Genomic DNA, 19,436 nt, shown 5'->3' on the forward strand with positions numbered 1-19,436 from the left:
ACGGGACCAATGTCCTTGAGTACCACATCTGAAACAAGAACTTTCAAATCTTTTTGAGTGATTCACATTAACACTCATATTCTCTTGATGCCTTTTCGGTGGATGGTTTGGGACGCTCTTTTGAGATGAGTTATAGAAATAACTATCTCGATTATTTTCAAAACCACGGCCGCGTCCACGACCACGACCACTTCCACGTCCACGTCCACGACCACGACCTCGATTTTGTCCTCGATCAAAATCTTGTCTATAACTTTGATTTTGGTTTCCAGATTTAAATTCATTTTTGCTTACGACATTTACTTCAAGAAATGCCATTGAACCAGTGGGTCGTGCCTGAGGATTTCTCTTAAAAGCTCATTATTCTTTTCCGTCACAAGGAGACAGACGATTAGTTCAGAATATCTCGAAAATCCACGCACTCTATATTATTGTTGTTGTAGAGTTATATTCGATGCGTGAAAAGTGGAAAATGTTTTTTCAAGCATTTCCAATTCAGTAATCTCATGCCCACAAAATTTCAGTTGCGAGATTATTCGATATATCGCCGAGTTGTAATCACTGACTTTCTTAAAATCTTGGAATCCCAACGTATTCCATTCATCCCGGGCGGTCGGAAGTATAACTTCCCTTATATATTCGAATCTTTCTTTTAATCCCTTCCACAAAGCCCTGAGATCTTTTTCAATCAGATATTCACATTTTAATCCCTCGTCGAGATGTCGACTTAAAAATATCATGGCTCTTGCCTTTTCTTGTGATGTGCATATGCCATTTTCTTTTATGGTCTCATTTAGACCTAATGACTCAAGATGCATTTCTACATCGAGAGTCCATGACATATAATTTTTTCCCGTAATATCAAGAGCAATGAATTCGAGCTTTGCCAAGTTTGACATGGTGGTAATAAAAAAAATTACGATGCATTTTATTAGTTAATAAATATTGCAATACAAAGTAATGGATAAGCAACAAATACAAGCATTCGTAAAAATAAAGAAAACACACGAGGATGATATTCTTCGATAAGTACAATATTCGTGCGTATTATAACCAAAATAATTAAAAATAACTTTGTGAAAGCCATCTTCTTTTTTCTTCAAAAATTTGATGAAGAATAATTTTAGAGAAGAAGAGAAAGTTGGAGTGATTGAATATATTTGTGAAATCATATTTATAGGGCAAAAACTAACCGTTTTGTTATCGTTTACNATAAACAATAAAATAAATATTATTACTTTTGTTACCTTTTTCTTCTGTTTTGGAGCTTGGAAAAATATGGAGGACTTTTAGAGCTTCGTGCTGATAACGTGTTGTGAAAAAGTAAAAATTTACGGTAAAAAGTAAAAATCTCAAACTCTCAAAATTATCACACTACACACTTTATAATATTTTTCTCTCAACTCAATTGTGATTTTCTTCACAAATGAAAGATCTATTTATAGAAAATCTTTACAAATAATCCAAAAATAAATTACATCATTACCTTCATCATCACACACAAATTTCAATATTCAACACCTAATTTTACCTAATTTTCAACATTCAAATATTCAACATTCAATATTCAAACATTCAATATTAAAATATTAAATTTCAACATTTTTCATTTTATTTATAGATCAATTCGATCCGTGTCCATAAAATTATCTTATATGCGACGTGAAAATCTAGTTATAATTTCATTTTCAGAAAATAAACTAAATTCTTGACAAATATTTTTCAAAATACCAGATTTCCATTCAGTCAGTTATACGATATTTATTAAAAAAATGTTAAACGTATTTTTTGGCGCAAAAAATACCTTTTTTGATTTATTTTATAAGTTTTTGTGTGAATTGTGTGTTATATATATACACACACTATTATATTAAGTGTGAGGACATGATAATAACTACCTAGAGAGGAGACCAATTTTTTTTTTCAATTTTATCCTTATATGATATTAATATTACACTTTTGTTTTTTGTTTTTTTTGTTTTAATTTCAACACACACTTTTATTTTTATTTATTTTTATTTCAACAATTCAAATATCAATTTAGTCCCTCCATAATTTGTCAAATTTCACTTTAGTCCATCGATAATAATAGAAAAGATTGTACACACAGCATCACGTGTGCATAGTAACTAGTTATTAATAAGTTTGAGATCTTTAGATTAAATAACTTTTGACGTATCGTTGTCTGTTTTAATAAATATATATATTAATAAAGTGTTAAAATTTTAATATAAGTCATATGTAGTTTAGCGGATAGAGAGTATCAAGTTGTTGTTCAATTCCTAATTTTGTTCTTTTTTACTGTGTATTCTTTCACTATTTCTTATAATTATATTTTGATCATCATTTAAATAAAAACCAAACGAATTATAAAAAATATTGTATAAAAATGTTAAACATACGTCTGTGCACCGGTTTATATATCTATTTTATTTTATTAAAGTTGAGGACATGATAGTAACCACTTAAGAAGGACACCAATTTTTTCTTCCAACTTTTGATATTAATATTATACTTTTGTTTTTTTAATTTCAACACACAATTTTATTTTTATTTTTTTATTTCAACAATTGAAATATTAATTTCAATTTAGTTTTTAGATAAATACATTACATGCACATTAATTAGTATATAAAAACACGCACGCGTACGGAAGGGGCAGAGTGCCACGTGTATATATATATACACACGCACGCGGAGGGGACAGAGTACGTGGCACAATTGCTTGGCTCAAACGCTACCTTTTCAATGGTGGCATCCCGCAACAAAGATTCGTTAATTCTCCCCAAATCACAGAAACTGCCATCGCGCTCCGATATATGCCCACTCCCTGGGAGACAGAAATATAAACAATCCTTCCATGGCTGAATCAGGTATTCCCTCTCTTTATATCTCTTCTGATTCGTGCTTCTGCATCAATTTTCCCTGATGAATTATGGTTGTGATTGCAGATCATGTTGGTTTCCGAGAAATTAAGCTAAGCAAATAAACCCTTTTGTGCATAAACTATTTTCATTTCTTTGGAATTTATATCCCTATCGTAGAGAAATGTCACGGGGCGCGAAGGAAGTGGGGAAATCAATGTAATTTGAAGTGAAATTTGCTTCTCCTTTTTTTTAAAAAAAAAAAAAATTAGAGAATTTCTCAATTTTCGGTACCAGGGATAGAACACTTGATATTTTTAATCAGATTCTGATTTTTTAAAATCCCATGTGAGCAGGAAAAGATGTGAAAGCACCCAATGTATTCGAGAGATTAAAAGAAGAGATGGAGGCAGTTTTTCAAAGTGACAAACATCATCATAAGGAAACTCATGGATTGAATTATGGCATTGATGAGAATACATCTATGAGTGATGTTAAGGCTCCAAACGTATTTGAAAGAGCGAAGGAGGAATTTGAGGCTCTAGCAGAAGCAATTCATGCAAAGAAGGGATTGAGAAGTCAACATTCGTCTTTGAATGATGAAACTAGGTGAGGAAATGCTCTCCTTTGTTTGAGGTGATTTCTCAGCGAGAAAGTGTGACAAGCCGTGCTTCAGTTATTAACAAATTGAGATCATTTGTAGGCATTGTGATGCGGATGATGATTCCAAGTGCCAGGTGGTAGAGTTACGTTTAGGTATGGATCATGAAATTTTTTATCATATTTAGAAACTCAAGGGTTAACCTGGATAGACATTAGGTTTGATGATCACGACTCCAAGGATTAGTCTATTATGTGTAAAAATTCTTGCGTTTTAGCATCACTCGTGTACTTATTTATTTTTGGAGCCGATATGGTACCTGTTACATTGTGCACGAGTTCTCTACTAGTGCACACAAAGTCAAACATCAACCTTAAATATGAGGTTATCGGATGGGAGAAACTCTCATATAATTCTGAATTTGGGGCGTGGAACTTGTTTCTAAATCATTGCTATTGGTTCTTGTAATTTTTCCTTTCATATTCAACTTTGAATAGTATCAAATCAGTATTTTCCATCAGAATGCTCTGTTTCTGCATAACAAAATAATTCTCATTTCACCAAACCTCGCAGAGAAATCCAAGGAAGATATTGAATCACTAAAGCATGCAGAGAAGTCAGCACACCACCATCACAAAGAAACTCATGGACGAAGTGATGATATTGATGAGAATATCCCAATCAGTCAAGTCAAAGGTCCAAATGTGTTTGAACGAGCAAAGGAGGAAATCGAAGCCCTTATTCAAACAATCCGTCCTAAAAGGGACGCCGGGAATGTTGTTTCCTCATCAACGAAAGAAGGTGGATTACCAATAACTTCAGGAAGAGGGTTGGAAAAGTTATACTCTCCTCAAAGCCGTAACAAGGATGAATAAATCGAATTTATTCGAGCTTTTCGACCTCTCTGTCATTTGCTGACATTTTATGCAGTGAAGACCTCATTTTGTAAAAACTGCATTTTATGCTAATACATTGTTGTTGCTGACTCAACATGAAAACTTCTATTTAAGCGCTTTTGATCAGTCCTAATTTTCTCGAGCTCTGCATCCACTCCATGCTTGGTGGAATCCAATGAATTTTGAAGTTCTCCTTGTCGATGCATCATTTGAGAGTTGTGCTTCCTTTTTTTGATGTACTTCAGCAAATGCTTCTTGCCTTGCTGAAAGACTTCATTGGTACGGAATTGATCTTTCTAAATAGCTGCATTTTTAATTCATCACAAACTTCCAATCAATCTATATATTTATTAGAAATCACAACAATCAAGCTAAGATAGATATTCTTTCCAGAGAGAGCCGTTGAAGCATACGGTACCCACGTGATTAATGCAATACAATAGTTAAATATAAGAGGGTAGGTATTTTTCCACCAAAAATCAGTTAAAAAAAGGGCATAAAACTGTGATCGAAGTGTGAGAGAACTAAAATAAATGGAGATGACACACGACTGGAAACAAGTTGCTACATGTATATTTCTGCTGATGACATTGATTTAGGATACCATGGAACTTTTTAAACACAAGAATTCTTCAATTCTAAGAAGTGAATGATCAATTCTTCACCCTCTACTCTCAAAATCAATCTGAGTACAGTTCACACGAGCAGATATGTTATCTCAAAACTCTCTCCTGTATCTATCATTTACTTAGATAGTATACATGAAAAGGTTACTGATTCCCAAACCATAGTTAAAGAATTAATATCTGTAAATCAATCAAGCGATTAGATATGCTTACGTAGGTATTAAGCTGACGAACAAAGCTAGAAAAATTATTGTGCTTAAAGTGTTTAGGGAGCAAATCAGTGGAAAACTTGTGAGGATCCCAAACTATAAAACTAGCCCTTGTGCAGCTCCATGATATTATGGAGTCGGTTTTGGGATCATTAACCATATCAAACGTCTTCGTTAAAAATGGCGGCGGCCCAGAATATTCCCGGAGTCCCCTCCATTGGCTTTGGCATCTCCTCCGCCCATAAGTTTCCGCCGCCACTTCCGCGACGATTATTAGCATCTTCTTCAAGGTACAGAAATGGCTCTGCTTTGACAGCCATCAATCTCGAGATGCTTATTGTTTGGATACTGGTCTTCAATTTGGTCCATGTGATACCAAATGTGTGATATGCTTCGATACCTCCTATTTTATAAAAAAAATATATAATTTTATTATATAATATATTATATTTTAAAATTTAAACACTCACATATAATATTATTATAAAATTAAATGTATAACTGCGCGAGTACAACATTTCCTTGAACCAGAATTAATTACATACAAAATTAAATTTATAAAAAGTACAACGTTATTGCTAAGAGTAAATTAAAAGTCTCTCTAAAATTCTTTAATCACCTAGGGTAATTGATGGTATGATTATTGAAAAAAAAATATATGGATAAGATTTTCGGGTGTTAACTTGATTTAATTAGTAACGGGCCACGTATCAAGAGTCAACGAGACTCGTCGGATTCTTCACCCTGCAAGAAGCAGCAACATGACAAGAATTCTGGGTCCGCATCGAACCAGAGTGGTTACTGAATTCATCATCAGAAAACAATAATAATAATAAGATAAAATTGGTTTTTTTTATTCCGTTGTGTTTGTCATATTGTGATTTAATTCAATTATTTAATCAAATTGCAGTCTTAGTTATGTAAGTTTAATTTTTTTTGACAATTTTGGATTTTTTTTGTCGATAAAACCTTTTTCGACGGATCGAATTCTGTGATCTTTACATTGAAGTTTGCATACGTGACTTAAAATTAGGGATATTTCAAAATGTTGAGAAAATTCTCCACCCACTTATTCATTTTAAAATTATTATCTTCCNATAAAATAATTTTTGTGTGCTGTAGGATAATTTCCTCTCTATTTTGAAAGATCCCCAATTTTTATGTGGAAAGCTCCGACGCTAAATCAACAAATTCAGACGAACAATGGTTTTTCCGGCAAAAATTTATAGACTATTTTGGTTTGTGTAGAAAAATATTTTGTATTGCAAGGATGGGGGGATGAATTTAAACAAAATTTCATTTTTATTGTCTAGATAGATTTATGCAAGATTACGTAATTGATCGTGAAATTTTTTGATTTTTTGTTGCATTACCATTTTCTATATATGCCTTATGTTCTATAATCTAAAATCTAGTTATGAACTCTGATTAAACAATCTATGGAATTATATCGGAATTCGATGTAAAAAAATGAAGGATATGATTATCTGTAATTACTAATTATAGATGCCACAATAATTAGGTATCAAAGGAACTTTTTTTTTTCGAGTTGGGGAGGGATTTGTAATAATTGGATCTCGAAATCAATAACTTTTTTCTAATTCCTAAACTCGGATCTTGATATTAGATGGAGCTGTCTAACAGGTTTGTCCCGTTAGGTCGGCCAACTAAAATAGATGAGTTGAGTTGGTGAAATCTCTACTTGGAAGTGAGGTATGCACTGCCCCGACCTACTTGCCAGTTTTGGTAGTCCTAGTACTGGATGGACTATGAGTCATGCGCGACATACATAAATTATTATATTTAGAGAGGAATGAAATTATTTGTTTCATTTTGTCCTACATTTCCTGCTATATAAATATACATCGCATAATAATTTCAATTATGTGAAGATTTATTTACCAAACAATAAAAATTAAGAGTCAATTACATCACATATATTTTGTGTAACAGGAAATGCAACATAAGATGGAGTTGAACATTACATTCCATTTGAAAAAGAGTGACCAAATTTCCATTGCTTCGACCATGATTTATTGCATATGTCACCTACTCAATGCTAGGAAATCAAAATTTTATTCTAAGAAACTTTTCATTAACATTAATAATAAGTCGTAAGAAAATTATCTTTATGTCAGATCCAACAACTCTAACGTATTTGGGGCAGTGAGATCCATATCTGAACACGTGGATTCTAGACCCATTCGAGGTAGTGAATGAGATGGAGTTGAACAATACATTTCATTTGAAAAAAGTGACCTAATTTCCATTGCTTCGACCACGATTTATTGCATATGCCACCTACTCAGTGATAGGAAATCAAAATTTTATTCTAAGAAACTTTTCATTAACATTAATAATAAAGGAAAATTTGCGCTTGTAGTGAGAAAATCATCTTTACGTCAGATCCAATGACTCTAACGTATTTGGGGCAATGAGATCCATATCTGAACACGTGGACCCAGTCCCATTCGGGGCAGTGAAAAAGATGGAGTTGAATATTATATTCCATTTGAAAAAGAGTGACCAAATTTACATTGCTTCGACAACGATTTATTGCATATGTCACCTACTCTCAATGCTAGTAAATCAAAATTTTATTCTAAGAAACTTTTCATTAACATTAATAATTAGGGAAAATCTGCACTTGTTGTGAGAAAATTATCTTTATGTCAGATCCAACGACTCTAACGTATTTGGGACAGCAAAATCCACATATGAACACGTGGACCCAGTCCCATTCGGGGCAGTGAGATCCGGGGTTGTTGGATCTTGCACCCTTCTTATAAAATCACCCTAGTTAGCCGCATAACAAATCAAATCTAAATTTTCAGTTTTGAATCACCAAAACTAAGTCGAAAAAGTGAGAACGAGTCCCGTCTGAAAAATGTTCTTCGTTCAACCTTGGAAAGACAAGTGTTCGCTTGGACCGGAGGATTTGAAGTTATGGATTTCAAATCAATTTGATTGCTTGGATGAATATATGTTAGGTGAATTTCAAATCCACATACTTTAAAATTGTTATATAAATATAATTTTCATTGTGATTGATTTGAAATACATCACAAGTGAGCTTCGTTCAAATTCTTTGAATCTTTCTCCCAAATCAAATCTTTTTCTCTAAATTGATAGAAGGGAAAGAGGATATCGGGCTAAATATTTTTATTTCGATGCCGAAAATCAAATCAAATAGTGTTACATGTTCTACTAATTTTCTTGCTTGTCTGATATTTAAAATATTTAAGAAATTAGTTACAAAAAATAGAAGAAACTTATTCTCAAAACCAATGGTTATACGATATAAGTTTTCGAGTCCTATAGGATAGATGAGCATGTGAAATACTCGTTAGACGACTGAGTTTTAAAATAAATTCATATCCAAGTACCACATGGAATACTTCCTATTATCTTACAAACAATAAATCTCATTTTAGAAATTCGAACAATTTTTTTTTTTGTTATTTCACATTGCAACACGTCAATCTTTGCATAAAATCATGGAAAATATAGTACTATTTGATAGTGTTCCAAGTATTTGGATTTTTTTTTAATGAAAATGTATTATGTATCAGAGAATATCATTTAGTCTTTATTAAAATCTAATAATACATGTTTTTCTTAAAAAGAGATCTGATAATAAATGCACTCAAAATTAGTAAAAATGTAGCTGTTTCAATTAAATCCATTAGCCAGAATTACATGTGAAAATCGTGTGAGCAGATATCGATAGTAAAACACAAATTAATCATCACCAAATCAAACAAACTCCTCCTACTATATATAGAGTCAGGCTAATGCAATATTGAATCAATTTTAACAAAATGTCTCATCAAAAATGTGCAGCATGCACCTACCGACGGAAGAGGTGCGGCGCAGATTGTATATTTGCACCATATTTTCCGGCTGAAAAGGCTGAAGACTTTGAGAATGTGAACTGGCTTTTTGGGGTTCAGAACTCCATTAACATACTGACGTCCGTCACAGAAGATGAAAGAAGTAAGACGGCCGAGACCATGATGATTGAGGCCAGGATTAGGAGAGAGAACCCAGTCCATGGTCCACTTGCAATAGAGAAAAAGCTCCGGGATGAAATTGGGATGCTTCAGAAGGAGATGGAAGTGGTTCAAGAACAACTTGATCTCAACAAATCCAAGGGGAAAGACAAAGTTGGTTGAGACCATTTTCTCTAACTTTTTCCATTTTAGGTTTTTATCTATTAAATTTTTAAATTTTGGTTTTGGTACACTATATTTTAATACTCCACTATTTTGGTTTAATTATTGAGTTGACAACGAAAAATGCTGGCGTGACATTGAAATTTGTCGATTTATCGCATGTCATTGATTGAACAAAAACAATCGAAAATAAAAAGTTAGTTTACCAAAACCAAAATTTAAAATTTTAATAAATCAAAACCTAAAATTTAACAAGTCAGTGGACTAAAAAAATCATTATCTTATATAATAATAATATAACAGTATGTGTTATTCGAATATAATAAAATTGAAGAAATTTGTGGATTTTGTCTTATAACTTGGTTTGACTGTGATCTTGGTTCTCTCCAATTAATCAAATTCCGTTTTTCATCTAATTAATCAGCTCTTTCTATAATTTTAGTGATTTAGCATGTCATCGCATATTGCTGATATGAAGTACGTCGTTGCAAACATGAGATTTTAGACATATAAAACGTCACATTGTACTCCATCAAATGAAATAAGCACGATTGTACAAAAGAATAGAGTTATATATCAAAGAAATACTATCGATTATAAGTTAAAAAGATTGAAATCACAATTAGCCAAACTAGTTATTTTCGAAAGTAGATCATAGTATATATCCAATATTCCTCCTCAATAATAGCTCGATGCATTAACATAAACAAATGAATCAACAAATAAACTTCTATACATAGATTCTCCAAAAAAAATAAAAAACCAATTCACCGTGCCTATCGACAAGACGACAATGTCAACATTCAAATTTGGGTGTTAATTTGGTTTAATTAGTCAACAGGCCACGTATCAAGAGCCAGCGAGACTCGTCAAATTCATCACCCTGCAAGAAGCAGCAGCACGGCAAGAATTCAGGGTCCGCGTCGAACCAGAGTGGTTATGGAATTCATCGTCAGAAAATAATAATAATAATAATAAGATAAAAAAAATTTAGTCTGTTGTGTTTGTCATGTTGTGATTTTAGTCTGTTGTCTAATCAAATAGCAGTCTTAGTTATGTAAGTTTAATTTTTTTGACAATCGAGTAGCCGTGGGACGGTCTTCTTGGATCTGATATTCTTGTCTTCTCATCTTTTTGAGGAACACAACAGCTCTTTTACCAGTGGTCGAGATAGATTTATAGATTATTGTGGTTTGTGTAGAAAAATCTTCTGTATCGCAAGGCTGGGGGGATGAATTTACACAAAATTTCATTTTTATTGTCTAGATAGATTTATGCAAGATTACGTAATTGATCGTGAAATTTTTTGATTTTTTGTTGCAATACCATTTTCTATATATGCCTTATGTTCTATAATCTAAAATCTAGTTATGAACTCTGATTAAACAATCTATGGAATTATATCGGAATTCGATGTAAAAAAAATGAAGGATATGATTATCTGTAATTACTAATTATAGATGCCACAATAATTAGGTATCAAAGGAACTTTTTTTTTCGAGTTGGGGTGGGATTCGTAATAATTGGATCTCGAAATCAGTAACTTTTTTTAATTCTTAAATTTGGATCTTGATATCAGATTAGAGATGTCTAACAGATTAGTCCCATCAGGTCGGCGAACTAAAATAGATGAGCTGAGTTTGTGAAATCTCGACTCAGAAGTGAGGCATGCACTGCCCCAATCTGTCTCGCCTGTCAATTTTGATAGTCCTAGTACCGGATGTACTATGAGTCATCTGCGACATATATAAATTATTATATTTAGAGAGGAATGAAATTATCTGCTTCGTTTTGTCCTACATTTCCTGCTATAGAAATATACATGGCTTAATAATTTCAATTATGTGAAGATTTATTTACCAAACAATAAAAATTAAGTGTCAATTATATCACATATATTTGGTGTAACAAGAAATGCAACATAAGATGGAGTTGAACATTCCATTCCATTTGAAAAAGAGTGACCAAATTTCCATTGCTTCAACCATGATTTATTGCATATGTCACCTACTCGGTGCTAGAAAATCAAAATTTTATTCTAACAAACTTTTCATTAACATTATAAGGAAAAATTTTCACTTGTCGTCGTCAGAAAATTATCTATATGTCAGATCCAACAACTCTAACGTATTTGAGACAGTGAAATCCATATTTGAACACATGGATCCCAGTCCCATTCGGGGCAGTGAATAAGATGGAGTTTAACAATACATTCCATTTGAAAAAGAGTGACCAAATTTCCATTGCTTCGACCACGATTTATTGCATATGTCACCTACTCAATGTTAGGAAATCAAAATTTTATTCTAAGAAACTTTTCATTAACATTAATAATAAGGGAAAATTTGCACTTGTCGTCGTGAGAACATTATCTTTATGTCAGATCCAACGACTCTAACATATTTGGGACAGTAAAATCCATATATGAACACGTGGACCTCGTTCCCATTCAGGGCAGTGAGATCCGGGGTTGTTGGATCTTGACCCTTCTTATAAAATCACCTTAGTTAGCCGCATAACAAATCAAATCTAAATTTTCAATTTGAATCACCAAAACTAAGCCGACAAAGCGAGAACGAGTCCCATCTGAAAAATGTTATTCGTTCAACCTTGGAAAGATAAGTGTGTGCTTGGACCGGAGGATTTGAAGTTATGGATTTCAAATCAATTTGATTGCTTGGATGAATATATGTTAGGTGAATTTCAAATCCACATACTTTAAAATTGTTATATAAATATAATTTTCATTGTGATTGATTTGAAATATACCACAAGTGAGCTTCGTTCAAATTCTTTGAATCTCTCTCCCAAATCAAATCTTTTTCTCTAAATTGATAGAAGAGAAAGAGGATATAGGGATAAATATTTTTGTTTCGATGCCAAAAATCAAATCAAATAGTGTTACATGTTTTACTAATTTTCTTGCTTGTCTGATACTTGAAATATTCAAGAAATTAGTTACAAAAAATAGAAGAAACTTATTCTCAAAACCCAAGTTTATACGCTTATAAGTTTTCGAGTCCTACAGGATAGATGAAGCATGTGAAATTCTCGTTAGACGACTGAGTTTTAAAACAAATTCATATCAAAGTAACCAGCCACATGGAATACTTCCTATTATCTTACAAACCATAAATCTCATTTTAAATTCGAACAATTTTTTTTTTTTTGTTATTTCACATTGCAATACGTCAATCTTTGCATGAAATCATGGAAAATATAGTATTATTTGATAGTGTTCCAAGTATTTAGATTTTTTTAAATGAAAATGTATTATGTATCAGAGAATTACATTTAGTCTTTATTAAAATCTAATAATAAATGTTTTTCTTAAAAAAAATCTAATAATAAATGCACTCAAAATCAGCAAAAATGTAGCTGTTTCAATTAAATCCATTAACCAGAATTACATGTGAAAATCGTGTGAGCAGATATTGATAGTAAAACACAAATTAATAATCACCAAATCAAGCAAACTCCCAATACTATATATAGAGTCAGGCTAATGCAATATTGAATAAATTTTAACAAAATGTCTCATCAAAAATGTGCAGCATGCACCTACCGACGGAAGAGGTGCGGCGCAGATTGTATATTTGCGCCATATTTTCCGGCTGAAAAGGCTGAAGACTTCGAGAATGTGAACTGGCTTTTTGGGGTTCAAAACGCCATTAACATACTGACGTCTGTTACACAAGACGAGAGAAGTAAGACTGCTGAGACCATGATGATCGAGGCCAAGATTAGAAGAGAGAACCCGGTCCATGGTCCACTTGCAATAGAGAAAAAGCTCCGAGACGAAATTGAGATGCTTCGGAAGGAGATGGAAGTGGTTCAGGAGCAACTTGATCTCAACAAATCCAAGGGGAAAGACAAAGTTGGTTGAGACCATTTTCTCTAACTTTTTCGATTTTGGTTTTGATCTATTAAATTTTTAAATTTTGATTTTGATACACTATCTTTTAAAACTCGACTATTTTGGTCTAATTACTGAGTTTACAGCGAAAAATGCTGGCGTGACATTGAAAAATGTCGATTTATCGCATGTCGCTGATTGAACCAAAACAATCGAAAATAAAAAGTTAGTGTACCAAAACCAAAATTTAAAAATTTAATAGATCAAAACCCAAAATTTAACAAGTTAGTCGATTAAAATAATCATTTTCTTATGTAATAGTATGTGTTATTTAGAATTAAATAAAATTGAAGAAATTTTGTCGTATAACTTGGTTTGATTGTGATATTGTTTCTCTCCAATTAATCAAATTTCGTTTATCATTTAATTAATTAGCACTTTCTATAATTTTAGTACTTTAACATGTCATCGCATATTGCTGATATGAAGTCCGTCATTGGTAACGTAAAATCTTAGACATATAAAACGTGAAATGAAATAAGAAAGATTGTACAAAAGAATAGAGTTATATATCAAAGAAATACTATCGATTATAAGTTAAAAAGATTGAAATCACAATTAGCCAAATTAGTTATTTTCGAAAGTAGATCATAGTATATATCCAATATTCCTCCTCCTCAATAATAGCTCGATGCATCAACATAAAGAAATGAATGAACAAACAAACTTGTATATATAGCTTCTCCAAAATATACAAAACTAATCCATCGTGCCTATCGACAAGACAACAATGTCAACATTCAAATTTGTTTTTTTTTTTTTTAAAAAAAAAACAAAATTTAAAATTTGATGAATGATTCGTAGATTTTTTTAAAGATTATCGGTTTGGTGCCTGTCAATTTAACAATATTTCTTCCATGACCCTTTCAGGTTCCAATAAGGTGCGATCAGTTCTAAAAAATATCTTAGAAATTAAAATTAATTATATACCAGCTGGGTTCCTCAACTTACGTCTTCGAAATGTTGAAATCGTCCAAGTTCTAAAGTAATTCTTAAAGTTTCAATCTTTTTAACAAAATTATCATCGAGGCTCTAATTAAAATCAAAATTGTTATAAAATAACAAGTGCATTTATATATTAAATATTTATAATGAATGTAAGCTTATTGTTTCAATTATTTAATATAAAATCCAAGTTAAAATAAAAACTTGTCGTTGTCAGTGACTTAGAACGTCTGATATAAACCCTTTTCTTCACATAAATATACAACGTATGCAATATTGTGGCGATGAACGTTATATATGATTCGACTGGCTAATTAAAAGTAGTTTCGAAAATTTTCTTTTACAAAAATTACTTTCGTAATCTTTGCAATTCCAATTAACAATTAAAACACTGAAAATGAAAATAAGAAGAAATTATTTAATTACCCAAGTCCTACCTCTATGGACGATCCACGAGTGTAATCTGACGCATAATGACCAAAGAGCTGTGCTTGTTGCAAGAATGGCTGCCCACCCATAAAGCAGCAGCCGGCGCCAGTAATTGTCTTCTTAAGTACTTCCCCCCCTCTTCAACATTTCCTTGTACCTCAGCAGAGAATCCAGCCTCTGCATCTTCAACTGCTGCCTAAACCTGTTTATAAAATCATCCGCTCTGGCATCCACCGCCTCATCCCCGGTGCCGCGCAACTCCTCCCTCTTCTCCAATATCTTTCCACCCTCCTCAGCCGCCTGCACCTTCTCACTCGTTGACTTCTTCATCACCACATCCGGCGCCGATGCAGACGCCTTTGCTCCGTTATCAGACTTGCTCCTCGTCACGTGAAAGTCATTGTCCTCGGGACTTTGACGGGTTTGGTCTCGATTCGGGATGTCTTCGTGAGGGACTGTCGACGCAGGAACAGTGTCGCGGTTTTCAGAGCGGGAGAACGAGAGCTTGATGGAGTTGACTCGTTCAAAGAAGGACGGGACTCGCACGAACTGCGGCGGTGAAACGGCATCGTTCTCTCTGACATCTTGTGGGTTGTTGCGAGGCTTGAGGACCGAGATTACAAAAATGGTGCCGATCATGAGGTTCAGCACGCAGAAAAGAACAGCGGGAGTCAGCCAGCTGGCCACGAGCTCCACTCCGTTCATCGTCTGCTTGGACGACGTCGTTTTGTCGTTTATACGGGCAAGAGAGAGAGAGAATACAGCAGATTATTCAGTAAGAAGCATATGCCACGCTGGGGGAGTGGGTGAGCTGAGGTGAGGGATTTATAAATGTAATGAGAGGTCGAGATGTGAATACCTGAAAGTTCAAGGGGTCGGTTTGAAATAAATAAATAAATATAGAGCAAATAATAATTAACAATATAACAAAAAATTAATGAAAATCGTCGTGTAATTAATATATTATGATAAATGGTTATTATGAAGGCGACGACTAAGTGTTGACGATAGACCCAAAAAGTGGGTATCACATCAAGGTCGTGCGATTGGCTTTTGAATAAAGAGTTTTTTTTTTTTAAAAAAAAAAATATAAGAATAATAAATATTAAATATACTGATAAAATGTGCTGGGACAGTCTACTATTATCAATGCTTAATTTTATTTTAATAATGAAAATAAACTTTATAAACTTTAATTAATGTGGGTCGGAATTGATGCTGATTTGTGCAAAACTATGTCGGTAATTTCGTTTATATCGGACCTGTCTCATTCTTCTTCCTCAAGTTTCTTCTGTAATTTGTATCACGATAACTCTAGTATTTGATGTCTACATTTTATTATTCTTATCGAGAATAAAAATCCAAAAATAATGTATGAATATAGCTAATTCAAATGATATTATGTATTTTATATTGTACAGCATGGATATTTATTTATACACTTGATTTTGTTGTAATTGGTTGAAATTAATGGAACATCAGGGGTCACATGAAGCAACTGCAAAGGTTGATGTGAACAGAGACCAAAGGGCCCGCCCCACGACTAAAATCATACAACATGAAAAACGACGAAGAAATTAAAACATCAATTTGATTAGAATCTCACCAAATAATTTTTTTTTTTTTAGAGAAAATGTTGATGCCAAATCGATTTAAGATAAATTATAAGCTATGTTTTCATAAATTATATATTCATGGACAATTATTATGATTTCGTACATTATGAGAATAGAATTTTGCAAATAATAGCGTTTTGAACCACCCATGTTATTTATAATCCCAAGAACAAAATCAATCAGAACTAACCATTTTCAAATTAATATATAGAAATCAGCGATGGTTAATTTGAACATTTTTTTAGTGCGCCGCTCGTTAACTGGTGATCTAGGTACTCGAGATTTCAATTTTCTAATCTTGAAATAGCATTTTCCAACCAAGTTTAATTTTGACTTGCTGCTTCAATGGGAATGGTCTAATTAAATTTATTTAGATTAAAAAGCATAAAGTCTAAGTTAATACTTTAATATAAATTTTTTTTTTTAAAAAAAATCAGTTCCCGCTTACTTATTTAACTTCAGGACACAAAAATTCATTTAATTTCAGATTTTTTTGAAAAAAGATTTTTTATTAACAACCTGCACGATCTTCATTTACACAAGAGTCCAAAATAATGGGGCAAGAGACATAAAAAAAAAAAAAAACAGAAGTAATGGAGTGACATTAGCAATTATTGACATGCATGTGCCTGGAATTTGGTTTACACTATGTGTGAACACACTTATTTTGTGTGTGTGTGTGTATATATATATATATATATATATACACATCATGAAGTAAAACTTGCAACAAATAAATATATTAAGAATTTGGTTGGGTCGTGGAATATGTAATGATTGTTGTCCAAATATTTTACTTTTACACGTTCTTTGCGTTTTTCCTCCGAAGTCGAAGGAAGGTAGATGGAAACTGCGTATGCTGTAGGACAACTCGACCGAAAAAAGTAAATGACAGATATTTCGTAGGTAATGACTATACTTTGACCGAAAATATAAAAGACCAATGTCCTAAGTGGGGTCCATATTTTGATCATGTGGTACAAGTGCTTGAGCTAGGATCGTAAAACTTTCATTTTGTTTTTTTTTGTTTTTAATTTCTCCTTTCACTATGTAGCTCTTAATTGTTTTATTTTATCTCATGAAATTTTATTATCTCTTTTATTTTTTGTCATTTAAATAATAACACAGAACAGAAGGGGGGATTGGTAGAAGATTGCTCTGCTTGTGAGACATTAAGATGTGATGGTACAGGCCGGGATATCAGCATGTGTTCCATCTCTTTAATTCTATGCAATGTAGCTGCTCTACTATATGTACATGCCATCATCTAGTGGTTCCTAGAGTTTACTTGGATAATAAGATGAGCCAGACATATGATCTCAAGGGAAGTCAAAGTTTTTTCTGATTAAATAATTTATATTTTCTGTTACATTTTAGTTCAAAGAGTTAATATTATAGTCTTCTGTTAAATTTCCAATCACAGCCTAATAAATTAGTAAATCTGATTCTGTTTCACTCAATTGGTAGGCTTGGGTGTACATAAGAGGGGTTTGCCTTCTGTAATGGAACTTCAGACTGAGTTTTTTTTTTCAAGTGATGGATATACTTTCCAGACCAATGTGGTGGGGCATATCCAGGGAAATTGCATCCAAGCTCCCGATTTCTCATGCATATTTTCCATATACGAGCATCATTTGTTCAGAAATTTGGCAGGACCCACATCCCAGGAATGTTTTCAGCCTTTATTCGCAAACGTATGTGGCTCAGTTTCTCCTTCTGGAGGGCAATCATGCCCATCTTCAAACAAAAAGCTGCTACAAAGATGAACTCTATAGATCATAAATCAATGTGGTATATCTTTATTCTATCTCATAAAAAGCATATAACTGAGTTGATCTTTATTTGAAAACTTAAAATTTTAACCTTGACAGGGCAGTGGTGATGAACTTCCCTGGTTGGTTCTTTTATGATTCTGTGATGCTCTTCTGCTATAATATTCATGTAGATAGTTTTCCTTCAGGATTCATCCGGGCTGGCGGGCCCTTTTCTCTTGCATGATGTAGACGTCTCCTGTTCAGTGGGTGCAGCTAGCAAGGTTTATTGTGTGGATTCTGAACCCCTTCACCAAATCTTATCAAGATCAATTAGTTGATTATCTAACTAAAGTATCTCATGAACTTTGGACTCTGAGGCTCTACAATCCAAATAAATGTGATCAGGTAAAAGCAGGCCACAAGATGGAAAAACCGGAGTACTAAATTATTTGATAAGCATGGCATGGCTTCGATCCCAAGACTGTGATATTTCGATAGTTGCACTTTGGCTCAAGGAATTCACAGAAACATATGTAAAATATTTTGGAACAAAAGCTGGTCCCTTGATTCCCAATGCCTGTTTAGGAGGATGTGAATTGCTTCTGCATTATGTTGTTACTGGCATTATCCAAAAGTTTTAACGAGTACAAAATTCTAGACGTACGTGATTATAAAAGATGGAAGTATCATGGAGACTCGCTAATCAGGACTGAAAAGTATAATATAACAGATGCTGTTGCTGGGTGCAGAATTGTCTTTGACGTAACCGATGCAACTGAATCCATTTCCTCTTCATTTTTTTGAAACCGAAGAGGAGGAATTTGCTTTTACGTGCCTAGTGAAATTGAAGACCGTTGATCATCTGTTCAAGTGAATGAAAATGCTTCTTCAACTTCTCCAATTCGAATTTAATGGAGATGGTTTACCGACGCAAAGGGATCTTCTCAGCGGAGTAATAAGTTGGAGATATCAAGGGAAAGATGTCTTTCCAAAGAACAAGGATCTGGACTTTGTGTCTAATTCTTTGAATGTATACAAAGCTTGTTATCTTTTAAATGTATTTTATGCATTCACGTGATTAATTTCTGGTAGTTACACACCGCAACGAAACATGTTTGATTTCAATTTTGCCTGAGCAGAAGTCTAAAAGAGCAGCCAGATTTGGTGCGAGGGCATGAATGCTCAAGCCTTAATGCATTTGTACGTTGAATTTTTTTAGCACTTGGAAACTCGCTTACAGTTACTTGTATGAAAACATGCTCTCATTTTGAAAATACATTTAATTTCAGTGAAGCTTATGAGTTAGTTTTTCAATGTTTTAAGTATTCAGTTTTGCATCACAAGCTCAGCAATGCCACCAGTTTGATAAAAATATACGACGTGCACGATTTCATACAATATTCAC

At 33.1% G+C, this 19,436-nt stretch overlaps 2 protein-coding genes and 1 long non-coding RNA gene across 5 annotated transcripts; 2 read left to right on the forward strand and 1 right to left on the reverse strand.

Annotated features, from left to right (window-relative positions):
• The first annotated feature begins 2,707 nt into the window (after window positions 1–2,707).
• On the forward strand, window positions 2,708–4,455 carry LOC140958385 (uncharacterized). Of its 3 annotated transcripts, none has more exons than XM_073415814.1 (4): window positions 2,708–2,873; window positions 3,218–3,473; window positions 3,568–3,620; window positions 4,039–4,455. In XM_073415814.1, exons 1-4 carry the CDS (start codon window positions 2,861–2,863, stop codon window positions 4,338–4,340), a joined length of 624 nt encoding a protein of 207 aa, XP_073271915.1. In that variant the 5' UTR covers window positions 2,708–2,860; the 3' UTR covers window positions 4,341–4,455. The 3 variants fall into 3 exon arrangements, with proteins under 3 accessions (XP_073271915.1, XP_073271916.1, XP_073271917.1); XM_073415815.1 differs by having other exon boundaries at window positions 3,221–3,473; XM_073415816.1 differs by lacking the exon at window positions 2,708–2,873 and adding an exon at window positions 2,880–3,083 and having other exon boundaries at window positions 3,221–3,473.
• A 7,457-nt stretch (window positions 4,456–11,912) lies between these two features.
• LOC140958390 (uncharacterized) lies at window positions 11,913–14,045 on the forward strand. Its single transcript, XR_012171777.1, has 2 exons — window positions 11,913–12,067; window positions 12,926–14,045. It is a non-coding gene; the product is annotated as an uncharacterized lncRNA (long non-coding RNA).
• Window positions 14,046–14,052: 7 nt separating this feature from the next.
• LOC140958388 (pathogen-associated molecular patterns-induced protein A70-like) lies at window positions 14,053–15,453 on the reverse strand. The gene has a single exon (XM_073415818.1). The coding sequence runs from the start codon at window positions 15,364–15,366 to the stop codon at window positions 14,782–14,784; it is 585 nt and encodes a 194-aa protein (XP_073271919.1). The 5' UTR covers window positions 15,367–15,453; the 3' UTR covers window positions 14,053–14,781.
• Window positions 15,454–19,436: the final 3,983 nt, after the last annotated feature.

This window comes from Primulina huaijiensis, chromosome 15, assembly GCF_012295235.1.
Source record: "Primulina huaijiensis isolate GDHJ02 chromosome 15, ASM1229523v2, whole genome shotgun sequence".
NCBI classification, from domain to species: domain Eukaryota; kingdom Viridiplantae; phylum Streptophyta; class Magnoliopsida; order Lamiales; family Gesneriaceae; genus Primulina; species Primulina huaijiensis.